The sequence below is a fragment of the Bombus affinis genome, chromosome 6, assembly GCF_024516045.1.
Source record: "Bombus affinis isolate iyBomAffi1 chromosome 6, iyBomAffi1.2, whole genome shotgun sequence".
In the NCBI taxonomy this organism is placed as follows: Eukaryota; Metazoa; Arthropoda; class Insecta; order Hymenoptera; family Apidae; genus Bombus; species Bombus affinis.
This window is the reverse complement of record NC_066349.1, coordinates 5,891,069-5,914,482: the sequence shown is the minus strand read 5'-3', so window position 1 is coordinate 5,914,482 and position 23,414 is coordinate 5,891,069. Positions and strand designations below refer to the sequence as shown.

Genomic DNA, 23,414 nt, shown 5'->3' with positions numbered 1-23,414 from the left:
GAAATACAAATACGAATGTTTAAATACATGCAGACCTTTATATAGATTACATTTCCTTAATCGTATAATTCATAGAAATCATAATGTCCGTATCCATAAACTTCATCGAACTGTCCATTTTAAATCGATTGCTCAAAAATATACTTTAACTAGCCGTGTCACGTTTTCATCAAACCTATAGCCAAATATTCACGCGTCTCTGATTGTTTGAAGGAATTCTTCCGCTCCTAATTATTTTTCAAGATGCTCACTGAAAAATACGCTGTTTCACGGAACGAAGAAGGAAACAAAAAGACAAGGCTCGAAGAGGCACGAGAAGAATTTGAACCGTGGAGAGGTGGGATTTTTCGTTCGTTCACTGACGGAACAGAACGAAACGGCAAGTGGTCGAATCGTGGGCGAAATTAATTAAAGGAGAAAAGAAGGAGGCACGGTTAGCCGCGATTTACGGTGGTGCAATTTCGTGGACCGGGCTCGCATCGGCAGCCGAAGCGTGTCGAGAAGCACGGCATGACCCACTTGCTTAAACGCTGGCGAAATAATATTCCGCTTGGGAAGGGAGAGTCGTTTCCATATGTACAGTCGGCTGCAATAATGCCGTCCGCAGACTCCATTTTCCGAGTCCTCTCTCCTGACCCTGGTACTTTTCTGAAACGAGGCTGGCTGCCGCTCTGCAATCGATCAGCGGACGACCAGCTCCTCTCTTCGTAATGACCTTAGTAAATAGATAGATCGCGCGATAAATTGCGTCGTTAATTTTTTAATAGTCTTCAGCCTCCTGGCGATCGTGAGGTTCGTCACGGACAATGATTACACCGCACGATCAACGAATTTGCAGCCTTACTACTGAAACTGAGCCGAGGTGTTTAATTATTAACGTTGATTATTATTTTCTTGTATTTAGGACTATTCTGGTTAATTGTTGCAATTAGAGCGCTGCCCTATAATAGAACAAAATGTTTCCTCTAGTTAAATTAATTTACAAAGAATTTATAAAAAATTAAATTTTTTCGTGTTGTAATTAACCGAAGATTTCCGTGTAAGCAAATGTGGATTTTTTTCCTAAAACGAGATAAGTACAGGAGAAATTTTCCTATGAGAATAGTGACATCTAGTGTCTTAATGATCAGATTCTACAGTAGAACCTCTCAGTAGATTCATACATACAAGCGAGTTTTTTTCTGTCAATTTCGCTTTCGTCCTAATCTAGAATCTCTTACTTTCGGTGTTTTAAGAAGGTTATTAGAATACCATTGAAACAAAAATCCAGGCTACATTTCTTAAACTTGAGAAATTCTTAAACGTCCCAAAAGAAATACGACTTGATGAAAAAATAAAATGAAAGAGAGAGAAATAAGTCAAAGAACGCCAAGGAATTATTGAGATAAAATTACGATAAAAAATTACGCATATAATTAATGATTCTTTCATACTCTCCGTAAACTTGAGAACTAACGGTAAAAAATACGATTGAATGATAATCATTGAGCTAGTTCTAACGAGGCTCGACAAACTTTCTGTCTATCCTTGGTTTATTCTCCATTAAACCCTTCGTCCATGGATTTCTATGTTTCAATCTCAATCCTTAATTTGATCATTGAAAAAACCTTCTACTGTCGTCGACCATTGTTTTTTTGTAAAGGCACCCGAAAAATATTTCCACTATTAATAATCGATAAAAAAGAATTTTTCTCGCAGACCAAAAATATTGAATTCTGTAACTATACGATCTGCAAAGACAATTCGATCGAAACAAACTCAAAAGACAGGAAATTTAATTGAGCATGTCTGTGCTTGAAAAAATAGTTTCCAAAAGTCGATGTCCAATAACAGAGATTCTAAAAACACGTACGTACTATCGGAGAAACGCATTGTTGCTGACTGTACGAATCGAATCCGCGGGAGGTTGCTTTGTAATCACGACTGGAATAAAGGGAGAGAAGCATCACTAGCGTGCATCGTGGAACGACAAACGACATACATCGTTCCCGTTGCAATCGCGGTACTTTGTTAATGCCCGACGAATACGGACGGAAGACTTTGATGATTATTGTTGGTCGAATAATGAGGACTGTGCGAGGAACGGTGCAGAATGGAAACGCTTTCGAGTAGCTTGCTGCTACTTTGTTGATCATTGCGGCCTACTGAAAAGTGTTCATTGTCGTCGTTCTTTGTTTCTTTTCCTAGCGAAATACTTTTTCAGTGAATCGCGCGGAATTCGCGTGCTAACACAGTGGTCACGAAAGATAAAATAGACCGTAATGTAAATTCGTGAAAAAGTTTCTCAAACGTTGTTACATCGAAACGTTTCGCGCTATAGATGCATTGAATTATTTTTAAACATTTCCAATATCATAGATCCGCGATATCATTACCTGACTCTCTCTAGTTTAACCTATATACCTGTTCATTAAATTTCACGATCATACTTTCGCGACTCTATGCATAGTCAACTTGAAACTTTCTGAAACACGGAATGCTTAAAAATTTCTTTACATATATATATACATGTTACACAGATATATGCTGAGAACAATTTTTTCAAATCTTGAGTTATAACGGGTCTGTGGCTTTTATGAAAATTTATTTCCTCATCTACAAATTGAAATTTCTTATAGCCACATAAATATCCACGTAGCGGTTATAATGCTACAATATACAAATTCTTTCGTCAAGAAGAGAAAGAAAGCGTATAAGAGGTGTCGAATAGGGAAACTCGACAAAGATTGAAAATTCTTCCACGAAAGATCGCGTGGCCGTTAATGATAGCCTTCGTGCGATGATCATTCAGCCGGTGCTAGATCAGCGGTCTGCAGACGGTCTGCGGTATCTCATCGGCGTGGAATTTAGATTTTCTTCGAATGAGAAATGCACCCACACGTTATTCGGAATAATTCCATCCCTGAGTCGCACACGTAACACGTTTGTTCTCGCCAGTCGCGCGCCGCTACGTGACTCATGCGAGACATTTTGAAACGCGGTCACGTTTTGGCAAAAACAATGCACCTTATTACCAAGTGCAAGCGTTCCCGGGAATTCGTCACATCCGCCCGTATGTAGCATCGTTCCTGGAACGTGATTTCCAGGACCCTGTTTCTAACATGAACCGGTGAACCACAAAGTTTCGTCTTTACGGTGGGAATATGTAAATTCCGCGGCAAAAGCGGCTGTCGGTAGTTGATTGGACTTAGTATATTCCAGGAAAAGGAAACGGGATACGCTTTAAACGAATTTGCAAATGTAAGCATATGTATATTTATCAAAGGATGATAAACAGAAAAATTTGCTTGCGAGAAAAGATTTGAGTTCTTCCTATGGCTTTACGCTCGCGTTGATATTTAAATTGTAAGTGAAATCTTTATGATAGTCTACTGAGACCTTTTATCAACCAAACGTAAGAAACAGAAGCTTACGAATACGAATAGCTCGTTTATAGGTCAAATCAAATAGTAGTTAATCTAGCGTAAGCAATTTTATTATTTACTCTGCCATGTGTGGTTAGAAATTAAATAAGAAATGAAAGGTAAAAAAAGAAAAAATCTAAACATTGATAATATCGCAAGCTTAATTGAATGACTTATTGTATAATGTAATAGATAAGAGAATGCGATATAAATGGAATTTTCAATAGACAGCGATCAAGAAAAGCAAGTGATTAACGATAAGTTAACTTTTCATAGGCACGTATCAAGGTCAGTGGTACCACGGCATGAGGCATGGCTATGGCGTGAGAGCGAGTGCTCCGTTTGGTTTGGCAAGTCATTACAAACCGTCAAAGCACGTCAGGGCTTCCTTGACGTCTCTGAGGAGCGCGGACGATGGCGGGGCAGTGGCACCGACACCAGAACCGACCGACAGAAGGGATCGTCGTGTTGGTGACAGTAGGGGTGGTTTCGTGTTAAAAGCTAGGAGTGACAATCCACCAGCAAGGAGAAAGAGTCTCACGGAAAAATCCTTGAAGAAGGGCATTCTTTCGGTAAGGCGTAATCTTAATCCTATCAAAATTCGAGGAATATAGTGAGGTTTGAGACAGGTTGGTTTAAAAGATAATTGTAATTTCAGGGACTGAAGATTCGAAAGCAAAGAAGTACAGGTGATCTAGAGAAACATGGTACTGGAGGCAGTATTAGGAGTAATGCTAGCTCGGCATCGTGGATGTCGACAGAAAGCTCGCAGAGTCAAGCTTCGGCATCTGTTCATACGGACAGCAATGCGTCCTTCGTCATCGAGGTGAGATTCGTTGTGATATTTTGGCGAATAGTAGTACGAAAGAGATTAAAACGGCTGAATAGTTTTCTAATATAATTTTCCTTGTATAAGAATAATATTTTATTTTCAGGACGAACAAATGGACGCCTCGGTAACCGAGACGTACCTCGGCGAGTGGAAAAACGATAAGAGGACAGGCTTCGGTATATCGGAGCGTAGCGATGGCCTGCGATACGAGGGTGAATGGTTCAATAATCGAAAGTACGGATACGGTGTGACAACGTTCCGCGATGGCACCAAGGAAGAGGGCAAGTACAAGAACAACGTGTTGATCACCAGCCAGAAGAAGAAGCATCTGTTCCTTATCAGATCGGCCAAGTTCCGTGAGAGGATAGAGGCTGCGGTGAATGCGGCTCAAAGGGCGAGCAAGATCGCTCTTCAGAAGGCGGATATAGCGATCTCGAGAACAGCCACTGCGCGAGGAAGAGCCGAGTTGGCGGATGCAGCTGCCGAGCAAGCGAGAGAAGATTCGGAACTGGCTCAGCAGACGGCGAAGCAATTTGCGCCGGACTTCCGACAACCTGGACTCGAGAGATTACGTAACAGGGAGATACCGAAATACGTGCCACCACCTCAGGACAGTATTCCATCGAAGAGTATTCTTCACAAGGGGGGTAGCGTGGATCAACCTAGTTCTACGCCTATGAAGAACCCGACCTCGGATACAACGTCGGGAACAACTACGTCAGCGACAACCACGGCAAGTAACGTGATGCAGTCGATCAGGAGAGCCAGCATGAAGCCGCAGAGCCAATTGTCGCAAAATCAACTGCTGAGCAATCAATTGCCACAAAATCAGCTACCGCAGAATCAGTTACCGCAGAATCAGTTACCGCAGAATCAGCTATCGCAGAGCGAGCTAGCGAATCAGGTGACCCCAGCTCAACTGGTGAACCAGCTACCTCTGAATCAATTGAACCAGACTACCTTGAGCGGTCAAAATCTTTATCAAACGCAGTACCCTCAGTCGATGGCTCAAAACCCTACTCAACAGTATCCTAACAGTATACCGAATCAGTATCAGCCAATGAGTCAGTTCCAGGGAGGGCAATACGCTCCGCAGAATCAGTATCCTGTTCAAGGTAGTCCCTATAATCAGCCTCAATATCAACCTATGAATCCACCTCAGGGCGATCAGTATTTGTACCAACAACAGCAGCAAGTTGGACCACACGGGTATCAGAATATACAAGGTTATCCTAGTCAGCAGGTAATAACACATTAAGTAGATTACTAGATCTTCTTTTCCATTAAACTGTGTAGGTTATATAATTTTGTGCATATATATCAATCCTGTTCAATTTCTTTTTAGACGTTACCGAATCAATATGGGCTAAGTCAAATGAATCAATACAACTCCCAGCAAATATATGGGGAATCGCAACAGCAGCAATTACCACCCCAATCACAAACCCAAATTCCACAACAATACGAGCCTGATGGCGACGCAAAACGACCACCGAGTTCTACAAGTATACGAAGAAACAGCAGGGTTTTATCTCCCCAGGATCGACCCAATACTATTGGGCAAACGCTGAACGACAGGTTTCTGAGCTCATTGTTTACGCGAATAATACAACAAAATCGATTAACGCTAGAAGTATCAAACTCGTCACATTGACGGAGTTAACATTTTTTTAATATACGGATAGTACAATTGTTGGAAACCCCTGTATATAACTATTTACTGTAATCACGTCATTTTAATAATAATTAGATAGTGCGCATTATTGATAATTAGCGTTAAGGATCTGTTTTATATTCTTTTTATTTCAAAGGATATTTTCTTAATTATATCGGTTCTGATCTATCATTTTACAGGCTAGATCATTATAAGAGGCCGCCCAGTCGTGATAGTTCTGTAGATCGATACGCTAGAGCGCATTCCCGATTGACTGGATCGAGACAGCCGTCCGTCGATAAATCCGTCACGAATCCATCCTTAGACATGCTCGACAGGTGCCTTGCAATTTGTCTGTTTTTTAGTTACAATATTCCTAAAACTTATTCTCTTCATTTATTTATATGTATATTTATTATCTTCATTTTACGCCAAATGAAGTAAAATGAAGTAAACAATTTAGCAATTTGTTATCCATTACGTTTACAATTAATCACTGATCAATAATAATGGAAACTAACATTCTCAAAATATTAAATCCCATTTTCATTCGTCAATCTTTCATATCGCTTATCTGCTTATTCGATATTTCAATTTTTACGATATTAATTAAAAAATGTAACAAATTTTAATCTACCATTGTAATCATGGATTAAATTGTAAATTACTCATACACAATCAAAAGTGGACTAGTAATAACAAAAGTATTAATGAAGAAGTTTTAACGCTTCGATCTGCAAATTTAGATCTATGAGAGCACCGAGTGCGATTCGGTCGGGCACACCATTAAACGGATCCGTGGTGGGAAGCGGTGCCGCAACGCCGACGTACGCTGCCTCGACTTCCGGTCAATTCGAAGGCGCCCTCCTGAAGAATCGTAACCTTGGACAAGATATTCTGCCGAGTCCAGGACAGCCTAAACGTACAGAAAGCCTCTACGTCGCTCCCGGACGCGGTTCGACCGCATCCGGTGGGGGAGGCGGTGGCGGAGGCGGCATGTCGAAGGTGAGTCTTCTTTCTTTCGTACTTGCTATCCACCACATAGATATTACATTCGCATATTCTTATGTCTCTTTACTTGTCACGCGACATCGATGTCCTTGCACTTGCGTCACGAGACCTCGAAAAGGAGCTGCGAGCTTGTTGGATCAGAACTTCACATTCGCTAATTTATTCCTTTGTTTCTTTACATCTGTGTAACATATTCTGTTTAATCCGTTATTCGAATTGAAATTTGGAATACGTGATAAAAAAAGAATTTTGTATTTCTTCGAAGTAAATCTACATTAAATTCTAACATTTTATTATATCATTTTTAATCTAAATATATGAATTACACTATCTTCTTCGCTTGTGATTGTTCAAATTAATATATATATGATTTACATATCTTCTCGGATGTGGTGTCTCGTTATATATAATTCAATGATCCGGAATACGTTTCACGTGTTGTCCGCATCCTTCCGAGTATCAGAATGTTACATCAAGGAAGATCCATATAGATTCGCTACTCCTTTTTTCATAGGCTTTCCCTTTAGTGTATTATTTAGGCCTTTTTCACGAGTCTATCCACCGAAATTCCCCGAGGATTACGTTTCTTCGACAAACGTTCGAAGAAGTTCCTTTCGGGAAAGCTGCGACGTAGAAAAAAAGGAAAATTTGTAAAAAGTTCAGGAAATAGTTTCAACGTATTAAAATCGGTTTCGTTTTATAAGTACGCTCGACCGCAACGATTTTTCGAGGAAACGCAACGAGACGCTTTTCCAAGAGTGTCGTTCAAAAATACCACCGGATGTTAAACAAGATAACAATCGTTCGCTGTTACTCGTTCATTCACGCTTCCCGCGAGAACATTAAGAATTTATAGCTAACTATCTCGCAACGAGAGAGAAAGAGAAAGAGTTTTCTCATGAAAGGAAATACCTTCGGGACGACGTAATCGTTTAGATGAGCCTTTAGAACGAGAACAAGTAAAAGGAACCAGAGTAGAATTTCGCTAGCCTCGTAGCACGATTTCATATCGAGTTCTCCGATTTATTAAAGTCTATTACTTCTCTTCTATCACACCATTGCACTTTCGATTCTTACTTTTCAATTTTATATATACCATTATAATATATTCACTTTGCCTGCTCATTAGACGCATCGTACGATCTTTCTCTGCTCAATCTCTAGCGACCGTAATGATCGTATCCTTCTTTCTTTTTTCGCATCTTCATTCCCGCTCTATAGTTTACATATAGCCATTAGTTAGCGAACGTAATTGAAGTAAGCACTCCGAATTTTTTTACTTTTCTCCACGATCAAACTACTTGTTCGTCTCGTTAATCAACTTTCTCTACCACGAACCGAACAACGATTTCTATACATATAGTTGGAGAAAATGGTTCGAAGCAACGGTCGCCATTTTTATACAAACGTCAAACATTAACGTTCATCGATAGCTTTTACTCTTCGACCTTAACGCTTTTTAATTCGCCTTTGTATAATTCACCTTTGTATAATTCACCTAAAGATTATCTCCTCCCTCGAGTCAGAGTACATTAATTCATGATTATTAATCACGACCTTAACCTCGAATAACACACCCATGGATTTGTCCATCCTCGCCCAGGTGACGGGTCTCTTTATCTGTACCTTTTCTTCTCTGTCGATTTGTTTGTCTGTGTAACTGTGTGGCATTTTGTGCTGTGTTCTGTGCATGCCATCCCAGGACGCAGGCCGGACGGTCCCCGCCTTCGCCGCAACGTCGAAGGGCCGCGCAACCCTATGAGTATAAGTATTATAAATAAAATATGTACACACACGCACACTGCGATAGAACCAAACGCGAGCCGCGTCGCGTTTTATAACGAATGAGTCGAGACCAGTTTAAAGAGGGGCGGCGTTCGTGACTAGACCCTGGATTCCTGACGAGAACAAGCGAGAAGGGGCTGCTCGAGGGCAGAAAAGGGAGGTGGGTCTGCCTCCTCCGATTCTATCGGAGAGAAAGTGTGGCCTGCGATAACTGATTATGTAACGAAGAATTAATTTAAGGATTAAGATCGAGATATACCGATGGATCGTTTTTACGATTACCCCTACACGGTCCAGGAATAATTCGTAGCCTGTATGTTGTTCAGTGTGATACTGTGTTTACTGTTCATTATAGAATGTAATGTTATCCATAGGGCGTATAACACGTTGTGTTCTAACTTATGATCACATAACAACAGCTAATGTGACTAAAATGCATGTTTTTTCACGGAAAAACGAAGTTAATATCAAGGGCAAAGAACTTTGCAGAATCTTTGCTTAAGAATCTAGGGTCTATTTACGATAAGAACCGCGCGCAACCAACAATTTCTCGAGCTTCAACAATGCAACAACGTTTAAATACATTCCAACTTTCATCGACCAATAATTATTATTACCCAAGTACATTCCAAAGTATCATACGTTCCAAAATGCGTGTTTTACGCGATTGCTCGTTGTTGGACGAATAATCGTTGAATTTTGTTAACGTGATCTAGAGGAGAATGGCCTAGCCGCTTCTCTAAACTCTAAGGCTTTCGCTCAGTCGTATCGCCAACGTTTTGATCGATCAAACACATTCGCTGGATGTTTGAACGGACTCGACTCGTTTGGTGCACGTGGTATTGTACATGGTTTAGCGAACGGGTATCTTACAGTTTACACGGGCATCCTGAGCGACGTGTTAACGGGAACAGAGACCGGAACCGTTGTTTGGTATGCGTCGAAAAAGAAAATATTTTCAGACCGACCATTTAGTCTCAACGATCGCGTGTGTGCCAGACAGGGGCATTAGGGTAAGGTTATAGCAAGAACGATTCTGGATGTTCTCCTTTGAACGATAAAATACTGTTAGGGGATAACATATAATCGGGAAGTATCCTTATGCAACGAGGATCGTTATGAAACATAAAAAAGGTCGACACAGAAAAACGTTGATGTAAGAATTTACAAACATAAAAATGGTCGATTTGTTCTACCGAATAACTCAAAGTAAACAATTTGTCATGAAAACAAAGTTGTCGTAAGTCACTGATGACTACGCCATGGGTTGAACGTATTTCTTTGTCATAAAAGACCTTGGTGCAAATTGAAAAGTGTTTGCTGTACAAAGATTCTATTTGTATGACTTCCTTCGCGCATAAGTCATCACCGTGCTATATGGTCACTCTTCATAGCCTTACCCTAACACTGGCAAATCTTGAAATTCTCAAGGTGTGAATTAGCAAAGAACTCGTACCTGGTCGTAGATTGTTACTAGCTATTATGTAGGTAATTCGCATCCGTGATTGACAGCCACTTAACCCTTTCAACCTCTGGTACATAACAATTACTTTTCTTTCGTTTTTTTATGCTTTCGGTTAAAGGATGTAAGATTTGTGAGAGGTGAAAAGAAGCTCAAAAGCTGAACGCACAGATAAAAAGGTTCCTTCTTGGATTCGGTGTAAAATAGTATTATCGAGGCTGAAAGGGTTAAATCGAATTTGGGCATTGAACGAAGCGGACAACGTTCTTTCCGCCTTCTCGTCAGAGACAGAGTTATTTTTCTATGAGAAGCACAATAGATGTAGTAGAATGGATGAACGAATATTTGCGAGAGTTCTGTCAGGCGATGCAGACGACCTGTGCTCGATTTGTCGATATTGCGATTCGTTCGACTACATAGCTTGTACGGGAGAGCAGCAAGATGATGATAATTTGCCGAAAATTGAGGTGCTTAGTAGATTGTTCGTTCCGACGTGGAAATTCTAGGGAAAAAAAGAGGAAAGAAAAACGCAATATCGAACAATGGTACAGAAGTACAGACCCGGATGCAAAGATATTTACGCCGTTAACGTTTCCAAAAAGGAAAATAGGAAAAAGACTCGTTTTAATTCTACACACTTGTTCGAGTGATCGAACGAAAGCCAAACTACTCGACCGATAATTCGGAACACAACCGTTTAATTAATTCTCTTCCTTTCTTTTTTCTTTCAATCTATTTCAATCGTCTTTCCTTTTTTTTTCTCATTAAATCCAAACATCGAATACTTTTCCACTGAATGATCGATTGATCGCGATTGAATGTCGAACGATCGAAAACCGAGCATGCACTTACACACGCACGCAAATGATTTCAACTCATTCAATATGGTGTTACGTCCATTAAATAAGCAAAGTAACGTGTATGATGTTACGTCCATTAATTAAGCAATTCAAGGAATTCGAAAGGTAAGGTTCGCGCGGTGTGGAGGCGGGGACCGGTTTTTTTACAATTCTTTCATTCTACTTGACCGTGCGTTTCTTTTCCTTTTAACAAGCTTCGTACCTCTTTCTCGACTCCTCTCTGTCTCAACAAGACCCTATATACTTCCCGCCTTGAATTCTACGATCTGTCCCTCATCCGTCATTGTCGGATGTTAATTGTACTGTCTCGAATGCATTCCCCGACCGATGAAAGTTACAGTCCCTCTTGTCCCACGTTTCACGTTTACTTGGCGACGATTACCAAAAAAAAATCTTTTTTTACCCTCCACCTCCACGCCGCTTGTTTTCTCCTATTTTTTGATCAGAAACATTATTTTTCTAACGCATGCTTCTATGACGTAGCGTCACTCTGTAAAGTTTATGATATATTGTACTAGTTCTACAAGATGGGATATATATACACACATATATATATATACATACACATATACACACATGTTATATATACATATATATTTCATAGATACAAGTAAGAGAAAATATGTAGTGTGAGATAATTATTTAGGTAATAAATACTGTACGAATGGAAGACGATGATAACCCTTTCGAGATCGTAGGATTACTGACAGACGAAAGGAGAGATATTTTAGTGGAAATTGTGTATTAGCTGTTCTTAAATTTCCTCTTTAAGACATATAATGGAACTTGTGTCTAAAGAAAATCAAGTTTGGTGATATAGTGGGAGATTCTGAGAAAGATAGATATTTTGAAGATTTAACTCTTTGACAGTATAATATTATAAAATAATAAAGAATTCAGAATGAATGGTTTAGGAAAGAATTATTTCTTTATCGTGAAGATTTCTTGCATTTTTGGTATTAGATAACAAAATAAACAAAAACGTAACTTCAACTTTTTCTGGGAAATAAATATTGATAACTAAATATAAATAACTTAACTAAATATAAATAACTATTAACCAATATCGATAATTACTTAATGAATGAAATTTATATCATTTACTATATTTGATACCAAAGTCTTTCTCCTGTTAAATTTTAAAAGGATTAATATTTACATTGATCATGTATTTGTTCCTTTTAAGTTACTTTCTAAGTTACTATTCTAAAATATCTCGAACGGGTTGATCTTTGTTACTCAACAGGCACAAATGTCGGTACCAAATGTGCATTATGAATACGTAAATTTAATTCTCGACGTACCTCTGAACACACTATTCCTCTCGTCGAAGTAGAACGACGCAAGGAAGTATAATTTTGTGCATTAGGTACGACCCTAAAAACATTAACGCGTATATATGTATACACGCACACGAACACAAACACACGCGTAATAAATATATCAGGATTCTCTATTTTATTCACGATTTTTCACAGTACAATTACGAAACGCTTTTTGTGCGCCACGTTGAATTCCTTAAAAGTACGACGCCAGCCTACGACGAACGAAAAAATAAAATAATACTTTTTGATGACGTTTAAAGCTTACTTATTTCGATAACATATAACCACCGATAACAAACATTGAATTTTAAATGCGTCACGTTGCTCAAGGTTGTACACACTCGAAGTAATTAAGAATTTCTACGAAAATTTCTAACTCTTTCTATACGCGAACGAGATCAATGGCAAGTTTTTTACATGGAAAAAGATGGAAACTCGTTAAAGGCTTATTTCGAACGAAACTTTTTTACGAGAATTTCTCCATTCAACGTGGTTGCAATTGTACCTCAACAATGGTCGTGCCTAAAGAAACGAAAACTAAATAAACCAACGTAAAAGAAAAGAGGGGAAAAGAGGAAAAGATGATTATGACCTGAGATACAATCGAATGAAACCTGGAACCTTAGCGCAAAACGAGAATAATCTAGACGACGAAGCTCGGTTGGAATTGAACCTCCCCAAGTTCCTTGACCTTTCAAACACTATTTTTTATGCGAAATATCGAGCACCATCGTGGGTGTATCGTGAAGCTAATGTCGGGGTTGTTCAAGTGCCAAGTTATTCGAAAGTGTCTTTTCACGAGAATCTGAGATGCAACATAATCCTATTGGGTACAGCACAAACGTTGAAATTTGATCATTATCTCGTACATAGTAAGCTCTCGTACGCGTAACAAAGTGTTATGAAGTATTACACGTCGAACTATTTAAGAGTTATCTATTTCTTTAGTAAATAATAATATTCTTCTTTAATAAATAATTGATTTGTGTAAATATTTCCTAACAGAAAGAAACAATATGAAGTATTTAAAAAATATTTTTTGATATATTTGCACGAAGAATTCTAAGATGTTCAAATTGCGTTTGTGATTTACTCTGTAAAACGGTAGATACGATTTCTAAAGACACTTACCGTGGCATATAACCGAGATTTCATGTATTTTAATATAAAGACAATTCATAGTGTTGTATTAGAGGAGAACAACGTAGTAGGAGAGTCCTTAGAGGAAAGCAGATCGATAAGCGAGAATAGCACACACGCAACGATGTACTTCCAGGTTACATTTCGAGGAACGAGTTTACCGATATAGAGATATATTGGGATGAAACCTTGCTAATTACACAACGATATTACAAATGTTGGTTCGATGTATTGAATGTATTTATGTATATGATGTAAAAGCTGTTATTGGCCGACAGATTAAAACATGTCGATTAGGAGGATATCTAGTATTTAAAATTTTGAAAAACCTCGAACGTTCCTTGACCTTTTGCTTGCGTGAATTACAGATATCCCGATGAACTCGGATGCACATCGTCGTTTCTTATTATTTTGCAGAAAACACTGATTTCTTTATACCAATTTCGTTATATTCACGAGTAGAATGAGCGGAAAAATTCGATATCGTTTCGTCATCGTGGTAAACAGTAACCTTGAAATTAAATCGAAATGACAAAGCCTTGAAATATCTTGCTTCACGTTGCCGCTAATCCAAATTGTTCAGGAATTCGGCAAAAGAAAAATCTCGTGTATTTTGCATAACGAAATATGCTGGTTTAATTGGACTTTAGAGTAGTGCCAAGAAACGCGTACATCGAATACACGCAACAAGATGTCCGCACTCGTCGAGACAATATGTATTGGCGTGAAAACAACGGATGATATTTTCGTAACTATGTTCGGAGGAGCAGTAGGCACTTCTGAAAGTTATCTTCAGAACCTGGTTATATCTACCGTGTAGGCTGTATTCTGTTCTATATGAGTCACCATTCTATAAGACGAAACTGGTTTGCAAAACTGGAAATAAAGATTTTCCTAATTAACTCGAAAGATCAATTAAATTTGCCATCGAATGCGATTAATGTAAAATTAAATCGTTGCAGAATAACTGTAAAACGAGCTTCCTGAAATATTTATAAGGTATCAACATGTGTTTCGACCTGAATTACACGACGCGAACGAGAAATTTGCAATGCAGAAACTCGTGGCCGCAAAGCCTCTAGAAAACTAGGTGTTTGCACTTTTGCGATCAGTTTCCTCTGAATTGCGTCTATGTTATCGAATCGTCGAGTCAATGATCCCGATAGATTAATTGTTTGTTAATTACATAGAGTATATACGTATTGTTTATCAGGACATGAATATGAGCCACCGGATATTCATTGCTCGTCAAACGTTATATTTTCGCACACTAGAAAAAAGCGGAGAAGCAAGAAATTCTGCATACTATGCTTGCCATAAGAAGAAACTATTTTAAACTAAGAAAAATATAGAGTTGCTACAATGATTACCTTGTACGCTGATACGTCATTGGTCAGGAGACCACGGCAATGAAATGCATTAGCAATGCGCGTTATCGCCTCAATTAACAAAGCTAATTATTGTTGCACCATGGCGATCAGGATTAAAATGCAATAATACATTGACTGAAAAAACAAGTGGTCTAACACGACAACTTGGTCAATATGAATGTGTAATGATGTTATTGAATTCAGAAAATATCACATACTTTTCTGAACGAAATAAAAAAATAACATTCTGTTTGGAAGGAAAGACACGATGACTATTCCAAGAAAAAAAGGATAATATATTAATTTATGTAAACTGTTGTTGACAAATAATGTGTACTAGACAGCATTGCTGTTATTCTGTTTGTTTGACAAATAGAAAATATAGATCTTTGGATGTTTCATAAAATGATATAAACGACTACAACGAGACGCAATAAGGAAACAAGAAAGCAAATAAAGTGGACCGAGCCCCATTTTGGCGTGAGAAGATGGAGCGTAGAATTCTCGAAAATTTCGCCTTCGACGAATTTATTCGCATACCAGCTACATGAATCAGACAGCGAATTGCGAGTTCGACTTTATTTGCGTAACAATATTTCCGGTCGTGTTTTGCCCGTGAACAACCCTACGCAATTTTCTTCGTCCCTGCGTTACACCTCCTCCTTTTTCTCATTTTTCCTGTTTCATGATCAGCGTTTATTCCTGACTTGACCAATAATATATTTTTTAAACGCCGTATTTATTGCTCAAAGCTATATTTCCTCCAAAATTTCAAAAAATTTAATGGTTAGTTGACTTGCGATAGCTCCACAAATGACGTCTTCCAAATTAATATCAGTTTCTCTCTATTTAAAATCTAAATTGAAAAACATTCCTATTACCGTTTCCTCGTTTTCTGCAAAAATGAATACGCAATCGTTCAGGGTTTGGAAAAAACAAAATTAAACGTGGATGTACTATCAGAGATAACAAAACGAAACTATTATTATAACGAAACGATTATTTTTCTGCGAGAGTAATCAGTACATCTATTTGAACATAACCTCTACAATTCCACCCACAAGTTTTTTCAGAACAAATAAAAATCGATTCGACGAAAATAAATGATATATTCTGTAAATTGTAAGAATCCAAGTTCAATGTTGAAACAAAAGCAAACAGTTCCTTGCGTGGTCAGGAGCGAAGAAGCGGCCCTCTGGCTTCGTCGTCAGATAGATCAACATCCGGCCCAGAACGGAGCTCGACTAAAAATACCGATCAATAGCTATCGCTTGATACGATGCACGATGCGAAAAAGCGATGATTCCGAGTGTGACTCCAAAATAAAGTTAACGGGGAGGACCGTTCGACGACAGGCTGTCATAAATCAACGAGCAGCGGATCGACAAGGCTCTGGCATCCGTTGTCGATTCACAGCCGTGAGCGTCGCGACGTGCTGTTCGTCGATGCTATTTCGACGTGAAAATAGTGGGGCGATTCTCTATTTCGGTCGAACAAGCCAGGGCCATTCAGTCTGCGGCCTGGCTTCCTCACCAGGAGGCTGCAGGTCCGAATTTTCCATTTTCATCGTTGTGAACTAAAAGAAACCTTCGTCGAGAACATCTGGAAAAAGAAAAGCGCCCCGAGGTCCGGGGAGATCGCTGTAAAAGAAGCTTGTTCGAGGTCCCTTGCTATGAGAAAGCCAGTGAAAGATAGAACAACGGTATTGACCGGTGCTTCGGACGAGTTTGAGCTGTCTGCTCTCGACCGTGAACTTTAGAGACTTTGGAAAGAAAGGAAGTTCGAGGCAAAGATGTTGTGGTCGGAGCCCGACGAGGAGGAAGAGGCGCTATTATGCAGCCCCGCTCTGATGGCCAGGAGGGCCTCCGAGTCATGGATCGTCGCGCCTCCAGTGGAGGTATGAACAGAGGCAAAAAAGAAAGCGTCCCAAATTCTGTCAATCTGTCTTCAGCGACGATGAACTCCTCTCATAAGCTAGTGTTATCTTAGGAGGACAAAATCGAAGTTGAACTTGACCTCTTTCAATTGAATTCATCGACGGTCAGCTTCAATTTAAATCGTTGTAATTACGATTGAAGACCAAAAGCGAAAGAGCTGATAAACGATTTAAAAACTAATTCTATCGATCGTCATAACATTTCATATGTTTTTGGTTATTTACAAAATTTCGCTCAATTATCTATTTTTAGAAAGCTTATATCTTACTTGGTTCTTCAGATATTTACTTAATTGCAGCTAAGTGACATTAAAATTAAAACATTAACAAAAATCATCATAACAACAATCAAATAATGTCATTCTTTTCAATGAAAATGTGTGCTGTTCAATCGTTAATACGTAAAACTATCGATACGTAAGAAAGAATAATATTCTTTCAAGGTAGTACGATATTAGAAAAAATACTTATGAATAAATAGCTTTACACATCGATAATCTTAATTACAACGATTTGCATTTAAATTTGAATTCGATGCAGAATTTACGATTAATACGGTCTTTCGTCTTTGAAAGATATCAAACACTTTAAATTCAGCACGAATCGTGTTAATAGATAAGAAATGATTGTCCATAGAGATTGTTACGGTGCAAATCGTTCGATAAGCCGGGCTTGATATCGCGAATAGTGGAACTGGGGGATGAAAGATAGCAAAGACGAGTCGCGACCGAGAGTGCATCGAGAATGAAAGCCGGGCTTTTCTTCTCAGATATCGTGCGACACTATCGTTGCAATTTATAGTACGCTCGAGAAACAGTTTCAAACCCTCGGAACAGGATCTCGATGAACCGTAGCGACAGATACGACAACGAAATAAGACGAATTATTCTGATTGAGGCTAATTAATGCTATCGAAGAAAATTATCGCCGAAGGAAGCAGGGGCGCCGGTCTAATTTTACGCTTGCTAAAACGCGGAAAACTTGGACTCACGAGATACAAGAGTGCGATTATCGCAACATTATGACCGTTATAAAACAACGTTTGGTTATTAATTTAAACTCCAAATTCAACTTGAGAAAAAAGGGGATTTGAATTTTTAATTTAGATAGTAACTCAGTTTTTTCACTTCTTTATGGTGGGTTGCGTCAAATTGATATGAATATCAAAGTAGTAATTACTTGGAGGCAAATGTTTATAAGATATTGATAAAAAAGATAAGGTTATGTAGCATAGTTAAATAGATAATTTTGACTAAATAGACTATTTTGTTATCAGCCTTTCCTTTTTTTTTTTTTCCTATGTAAATGAAATAAAATTCGGTGCCGAAGGTCAACGCATCACATTCACTGGGATTAGAATTCCTGGCCTTTACACCGTTATTACGTACGGTTACGAGCGACATTGCACGTTTTGGAACTGATCCAAGAATTCTTTGTCTTTCTCCCTTTGCCGTCCTGTATCCTCTGCTTCTTCAAAATGTGTAACTAATGAACACGTAAACGTCCCCGATGCTCGACGACGCGCCAACAAATTGAAGCCATTCCTGAAACGGGTCGCTACAGTCTTACAACCGTTATAACCAACGAACCTTAACCTTAACCATTATTATCGGTTCAGACGCGAGAATAAATTATTCCTTCGTCGTTTTTTAACATTAGATAAGAACTTCGAGTATCATTAATTGCGATGATTTGCGATTGTCAATCACAGATTTATGATATCTTTAACAACAAAAATATAATTTCCCATGTAATTCTCGCGAAGTATCGACAAACCTGATCGTGAACAATAGTTGAATTTTCACAGAGATTTCAATTGCCGAATTCCTGATCAGACAAATCTTTAGGGCAGTTTATTTAAAAGTCCTTTTATCAGTGTGATGCGCGTTTACGTTATACGTACATCCATAGAAATGAAAGTTTACATCTTTACATGATCGATCGTGTTCAAGAGCCACCTCTCTCTCTTTGTTTCTCGTTTCCTTTCTTCGTGCAGGCGATGCCCGCGGCGGCGGCGGCAGTATCCCTTCAACGAAAGAAATCACTGCCGGATGTGGCTCAACCTATTCAGTTGACAGCAACGGCACCGCTATCCAGGGAGGAAGTCAGTGTCCTGAGCAGCATGAGGAGAGAGGAGATCCGCAGGCAGATCGACGAGAGTGAAAGACTCAGGGCCAATCCCTTACTATACTTGGTCAGTCCTCAGGTTAAAGTGAGTATCCCTATTGTTCTTTCCGACAATTCAATTGTTACCAATTTGTTTGTTCAAATGCAAATTTGAATCTTTAATTCTTATCTGTAATTTTCAATTTTGTTATTTTTAAAACGTAATTCTAATTTTTTATTTTTAATTTTTAATTTTCAATTTTAAATTCAAACGAAGGCTATAAATTTTAAGTTAAAAATTCAAGTTTCTAGTAAACATATAAAACGGCAACACTTTTTTCTTCATGCGAAGCATACAAATACAATTCAATACTAATCTCACGCGTAGTTTTGCATTGTAATATATAATTACATGGGAAACCAATTACATATGTAAACGCATTACGTCGGAGCATCGTTTGATAGTATTGTCTTAAGTGGTTAGCATTATAATAAGTTTAATATGAAAGTCAAAGTTTTAATTAAACCATTGTCGTGCTGTCTTCTCCATGTGTGCCAAATTTATTTCTTCGCGGCTTTTTAAAATTTCATGAATGAATCGATCGGATCAGCAACCAAACTTTTCTTATAGATAAAAATGAAGATCGCAGGTGGGGAACGTGATAAGTAACATTTCTCGTCTTCTTCAACAAAAGTGAACTTATCAAAATATTTAAATGCGACGAAATAAATGACATTCTCAATAACTCGCGATTACAAGATTGCGTAGACGATGCATAGAACCGCGCAGAATGTAGAATTATGTACTCGTAATACAACGGGTGACACGACCTTGGAAAAATTAAAGAGGGGAGACAACCTCACGCTCGAATTGACGACGCAAAAACGTTCGCTTCTTATCGGGTATTTCCAAGAGTAGGTCGCACGAGTATTGATGCGCAAATATGAATGTTTAATCAAATCATTTTGAATATCCGCTCTCTCTAGAACATCCTTTGAATTGTAATTGTCTCGCGAAGTTTCATACGTGCGACGAACGATCAATCAATCATCTTTTAATCTTATATATTAATCTTTTTATGATAAATTCATTTCTCGACAAGATCTATTTTATACCAAATAAATTGATATGAATATACTTTGATCGGTTATAACGAAAGCAATTTGCTTTGATAAATTAGTTTCTTTTCGCTCATAAAATGTTTGTTTGTATCTGTTAATCACGAGCGTCACGCAGCTTATAATATATTCTAACAGCTTACGAAACGAAACTACTGTTCCTTAAATACATTTGCATGTTTTAGCCATAAATTTAGGATTCACTTTTTGCATCATTTACATTCGAACGCAACGTTCCTGTGTATTACGAATTTTCTATCAGTTCTTTTCTGAAGATTTTCTTGCGAAAGACTAGAATTGTGCTACATGTCCTGTAACTTATTTGACATCAATTTTTACTTACTAGTGGTTCCTATTATTTCTGTCGAATAAATATATAAAGCTTCATTAATTCTATTCCTTAATTTATATTAGGAATCCTATTAGCGGTAGTTCCGTAAAAAGACAAATCACTAATAAATAATTCAGAGATCCGTAAACGAAACTGGTTTTTTATTCGAATGAAAATTTGCAGGACTGGTTCTCCCGGCAACAGCTGGTGATGCTGGTGCTGTTCATCAACATATCCTTAGCCCTGATGTTCTTCAAGCTGCTGACGTAGCAGCCAGCCGATGATTGGGTTCACGGGCTCGTGGTGGACGTGACCTGAGACCCGGGCGTGTCACGACGCCCCGAGTCGTCACCGATTACCAGGATTAAAACGATAAAGAGGGCGCGATCCAGTGCTCTCGAGACAAAATCACGAAAAAAACCGCTGAAAACGGCTTTCGAGCGATCCAACTCGGTCCCACGGTGGTAAGGTCGGACAAAGAGAACGTTGGACCTCGAGGATTCGCGTGGAACAGTAACAAGAAGAAGGAACTTGCAAGATGAGAATTTTTTCAAGTATCTCAACGCGTTCTTGCGAGGAGACTGAAGAGAGAAATTGACGAATCGCTGTCGAAACTATAGCATTTGGGGTAGCGTCAGAATCACTCTCGACTCGATTCAATTTTGCGGAAGGATTTCCGGCGAGGATTCATGGGAAACTAGGATTATCGACGGATGATGAAAGAGAGAAGAGCCGCTCGTTGTTTCTTAGACGGGGTACCAAAGTCGCCGAGGTACCCTGGCGCCTGTATCATACATATTTTTACACCGAATATTTTAATAATAATAATATTAATATTTGTACGGGCTGGTCGTGTCCCGACCGATCACGCTCTAAACACGATGCGCACACACGAATCTCTCTACACTTTTCCTGTTCTTTCTCGACGATCGACTCGAGCGCGGACACCGGAACGACTTTTATACAAAGAAGCTATAGAGCAGCTAGAGTAGCGTGAAACAATTTTGTCCTATAGAGATTCTCGAAAAAGAGAAACCCGCAGACGATCGAACATATTTTTCGAAACGTTATGCCAATCGATCGTGGGGACACTTTGAAAGTTTCACAGTGTAGCTTCATGATGGTAGGGTAAAGAGCGCGAGAGGACTAAAATGCAATGGAAGAGTTAGAATTTCTATACAATTGTTACAATTTCTACGAATTTGATAGACGAACGGAGTTGTACGTTGTTGTACGGTTAACGTTACGATGTATTCATGTGTTATCGATGTGTCCATGTAATTATATGGGTGTTATGTGGATATCGATATAATTATAATCGTGCAAAATCCTACGGGAGATCACTTCGTTTGCGGAGTCTTTACGTGTAGTCTTGCCTTTCACGTGGAAATTGTATATAAAACACTTTTGTCCGATTTTTATATACGCGTTAGAATCGAGTCACGTGTTATCTATACGTGATCCTTGATATGTGGTTGGAATCTCTTGTCTCGATCGAAAATTCTACAAGGAAAAGAATAAAAATATGGACTTCGACTTATGGCAATAGAAGTCACGATGATACGTTGTTTAACCTTGGATGCGGTGTAATAGTGTTTACAAGACAAAAAAAAAAAAAAAAGGAAAATGAAGTAATTCGATAATGTGATGTGTTAGATGGATAAAAAAATCTATTTAGAAAGATAAATAAACGTTACTCTTGTTATCATCAGTCGGTTGAGAATCAGATAGAAGTTATTTATGATCGAGAAACGTTTCGATAATCAATTTTTCCCTAGGTGCGTACAGTTCAAAAGTTAACCTGGGCATCATCTGTATTTCTCCGATGAATATTTAAGAGCGTGCACTATTTTGCAATGAATATAATGCAATTGATATATGCATAAATTCATCGATAAAACGAACGTGACGTCGTTTTGGTGATTCGCAACGTTCGATAGATTAACGGAGTTTTTACAAGGAAAATTACTTGTATACATTTTTGAGCCGTTTCCCTCTGGAATCCTCTTTAATAGAACAAAGTAAATGAATAAATGATACGACGAAAAAATTGTCTTTGTGCGATGTAAACGTACGTCGACTTTTTTCACGCGGTGGCACGGAGATCGAGTTAAAAATCTCGAGTTCATGTCGCGATCGAGAATCAATCTCCCTGCGCTCGAGTGATCGCATTTTTTCTAGCCTCAGGCATAGCTTGTATATCTAGATGAATTTGTAAATAAAAGAGAAGAGCATTATAGATTGCGATCGTCACAGTTAATCGTCTAAAATCCTCTTGGCTCGCGCTCCTTCGACGCCGTTGTACGTTCGAAGCTAGACGGGCGACTAACAAACCGTTTCGAAGCTATTTTTCCAAAAAAGAAAAGACTCGCTATTTTCATCCTACGCTAATTAATATACATTAATATACATATAAATTAATTTTCCTCTTTGTACCTACACGCTAGCACTTTTACGTACCATCTCGAATACTTAAATCGACGGCAGATGTTAGGATGAAAATAGAAAAAACGCTCATGCGCGTGATAAATTTTGTGCGAATCGAAAGGTACACGATGCCCGTGCCATCTTGTTTCTTCTTTCGATCAAATCGATGGAGAAAATCTTTTTGAAAATTATGTTAGTTTAAAGAAAGAAACATAGGTCAAAAATCTGAGACACCGATTCGAAACAAGGTCATAAGTCGAAATGATGAAAGGAAACTTGGTCGACGGGCATCTTAGAAACGAAATAATACAATTTTTATGAATTATGAACAGATCGAAGATGTTTTTTGTTATGAAGATCGTTCGTATAAGTAATTTAAACTATTGTGTTGCGACGGCCTGCTCGCTGTCTCGAAACATGTATTGTATATATATATATACAATATATATAATAACATGTATTATATATATATATATACAATATATATAATAACATTATATATATATATATAATAACATGTATTATATATATATATGTTGCGACTATATACATATATATGACTCGATTAATTAGTATCGCAGAGAGCAGCTCTAAAATTTGATAAACGAATCTGGGAGCGAGAGAGTGAGAGAGTGTGAGAGAAAGAGAGAGT

At 38.4% G+C, this 23,414-nt stretch overlaps 3 protein-coding genes across 3 annotated transcripts in view; 2 read left to right on the top strand and 1 right to left on the bottom strand.

Moving 5' to 3' along the window:
• LOC126917337 (uncharacterized) overlaps nucleotides 1-12,478 on the bottom strand; it is a 52,268-nt gene extending 39,790 nt beyond the window's left edge. The window contains exons 1-2 of the mRNA XM_050724113.1: nucleotides 12,313-12,478; nucleotides 8,479-8,657 (exon numbers count right to left, since the gene is read on the bottom strand). The gene's annotated coding sequence lies outside the window, so the exon portion shown is untranslated. The remainder of the gene's footprint in view (nucleotides 1-8,478; nucleotides 8,658-12,312) is intronic.
• The window catches only part of LOC126917309 (junctophilin-1-like), a 45,754-nt gene extending 31,979 nt beyond the window's left edge, over nucleotides 1-13,775 (top strand). The window contains exons 4-10 of the mRNA XM_050724055.1: nucleotides 3,681-3,976; nucleotides 4,063-4,230; nucleotides 4,340-5,479; nucleotides 5,582-5,814; nucleotides 6,091-6,228; nucleotides 6,637-6,895; nucleotides 8,604-13,775. Of these exons, the coding sequence (XP_050580012.1) occupies nucleotides 3,681-3,976; nucleotides 4,063-4,230; nucleotides 4,340-5,479; nucleotides 5,582-5,814; nucleotides 6,091-6,228; nucleotides 6,637-6,895; nucleotides 8,604-8,663 (2,294 nt within the window). The 3' untranslated portion in view covers nucleotides 8,664-13,775. The remainder of the gene's footprint in view (nucleotides 1-3,680; nucleotides 3,977-4,062; nucleotides 4,231-4,339; nucleotides 5,480-5,581; nucleotides 5,815-6,090; nucleotides 6,229-6,636; nucleotides 6,896-8,603) is intronic.
• A 2,581-nt stretch (nucleotides 13,776-16,356) lies between these two features.
• On the top strand, nucleotides 16,357-21,962 carry LOC126917336 (uncharacterized). Its single transcript, XM_050724112.1, has 3 exons — nucleotides 16,357-16,740; nucleotides 18,776-18,991; nucleotides 20,519-21,962. The coding sequence occupies exons 1-3, from the start codon at nucleotides 16,636-16,638 to the stop codon at nucleotides 20,603-20,605; spliced, it is 408 nt and encodes a 135-aa protein (XP_050580069.1). The 5' UTR covers nucleotides 16,357-16,635; the 3' UTR covers nucleotides 20,606-21,962.
• Nucleotides 21,963-23,414: the final 1,452 nt, after the last annotated feature.

Bases quoted from the DNA above. Each gene is read 5' to 3' on its own strand.
- LOC126917336 (XM_050724112.1), top strand. From the start codon at position 16,636: ATGTTGTGGTCGGAGCCCGACGAGGAGGAAGAGGCGCTATTATGCAGC. The intron at 16,741-18,775 runs GTATGAACAGAG...TTCTTCGTGCAG, and splicing joins TCGTCGCGCCTCCAGTGGAG to GCGATGCCCGCGGCGGCGGC. The intron at 18,992-20,518 runs GTGAGTATCCCT...GAAAATTTGCAG, and splicing joins TGGTCAGTCCTCAGGTTAAA to GACTGGTTCTCCCGGCAACA.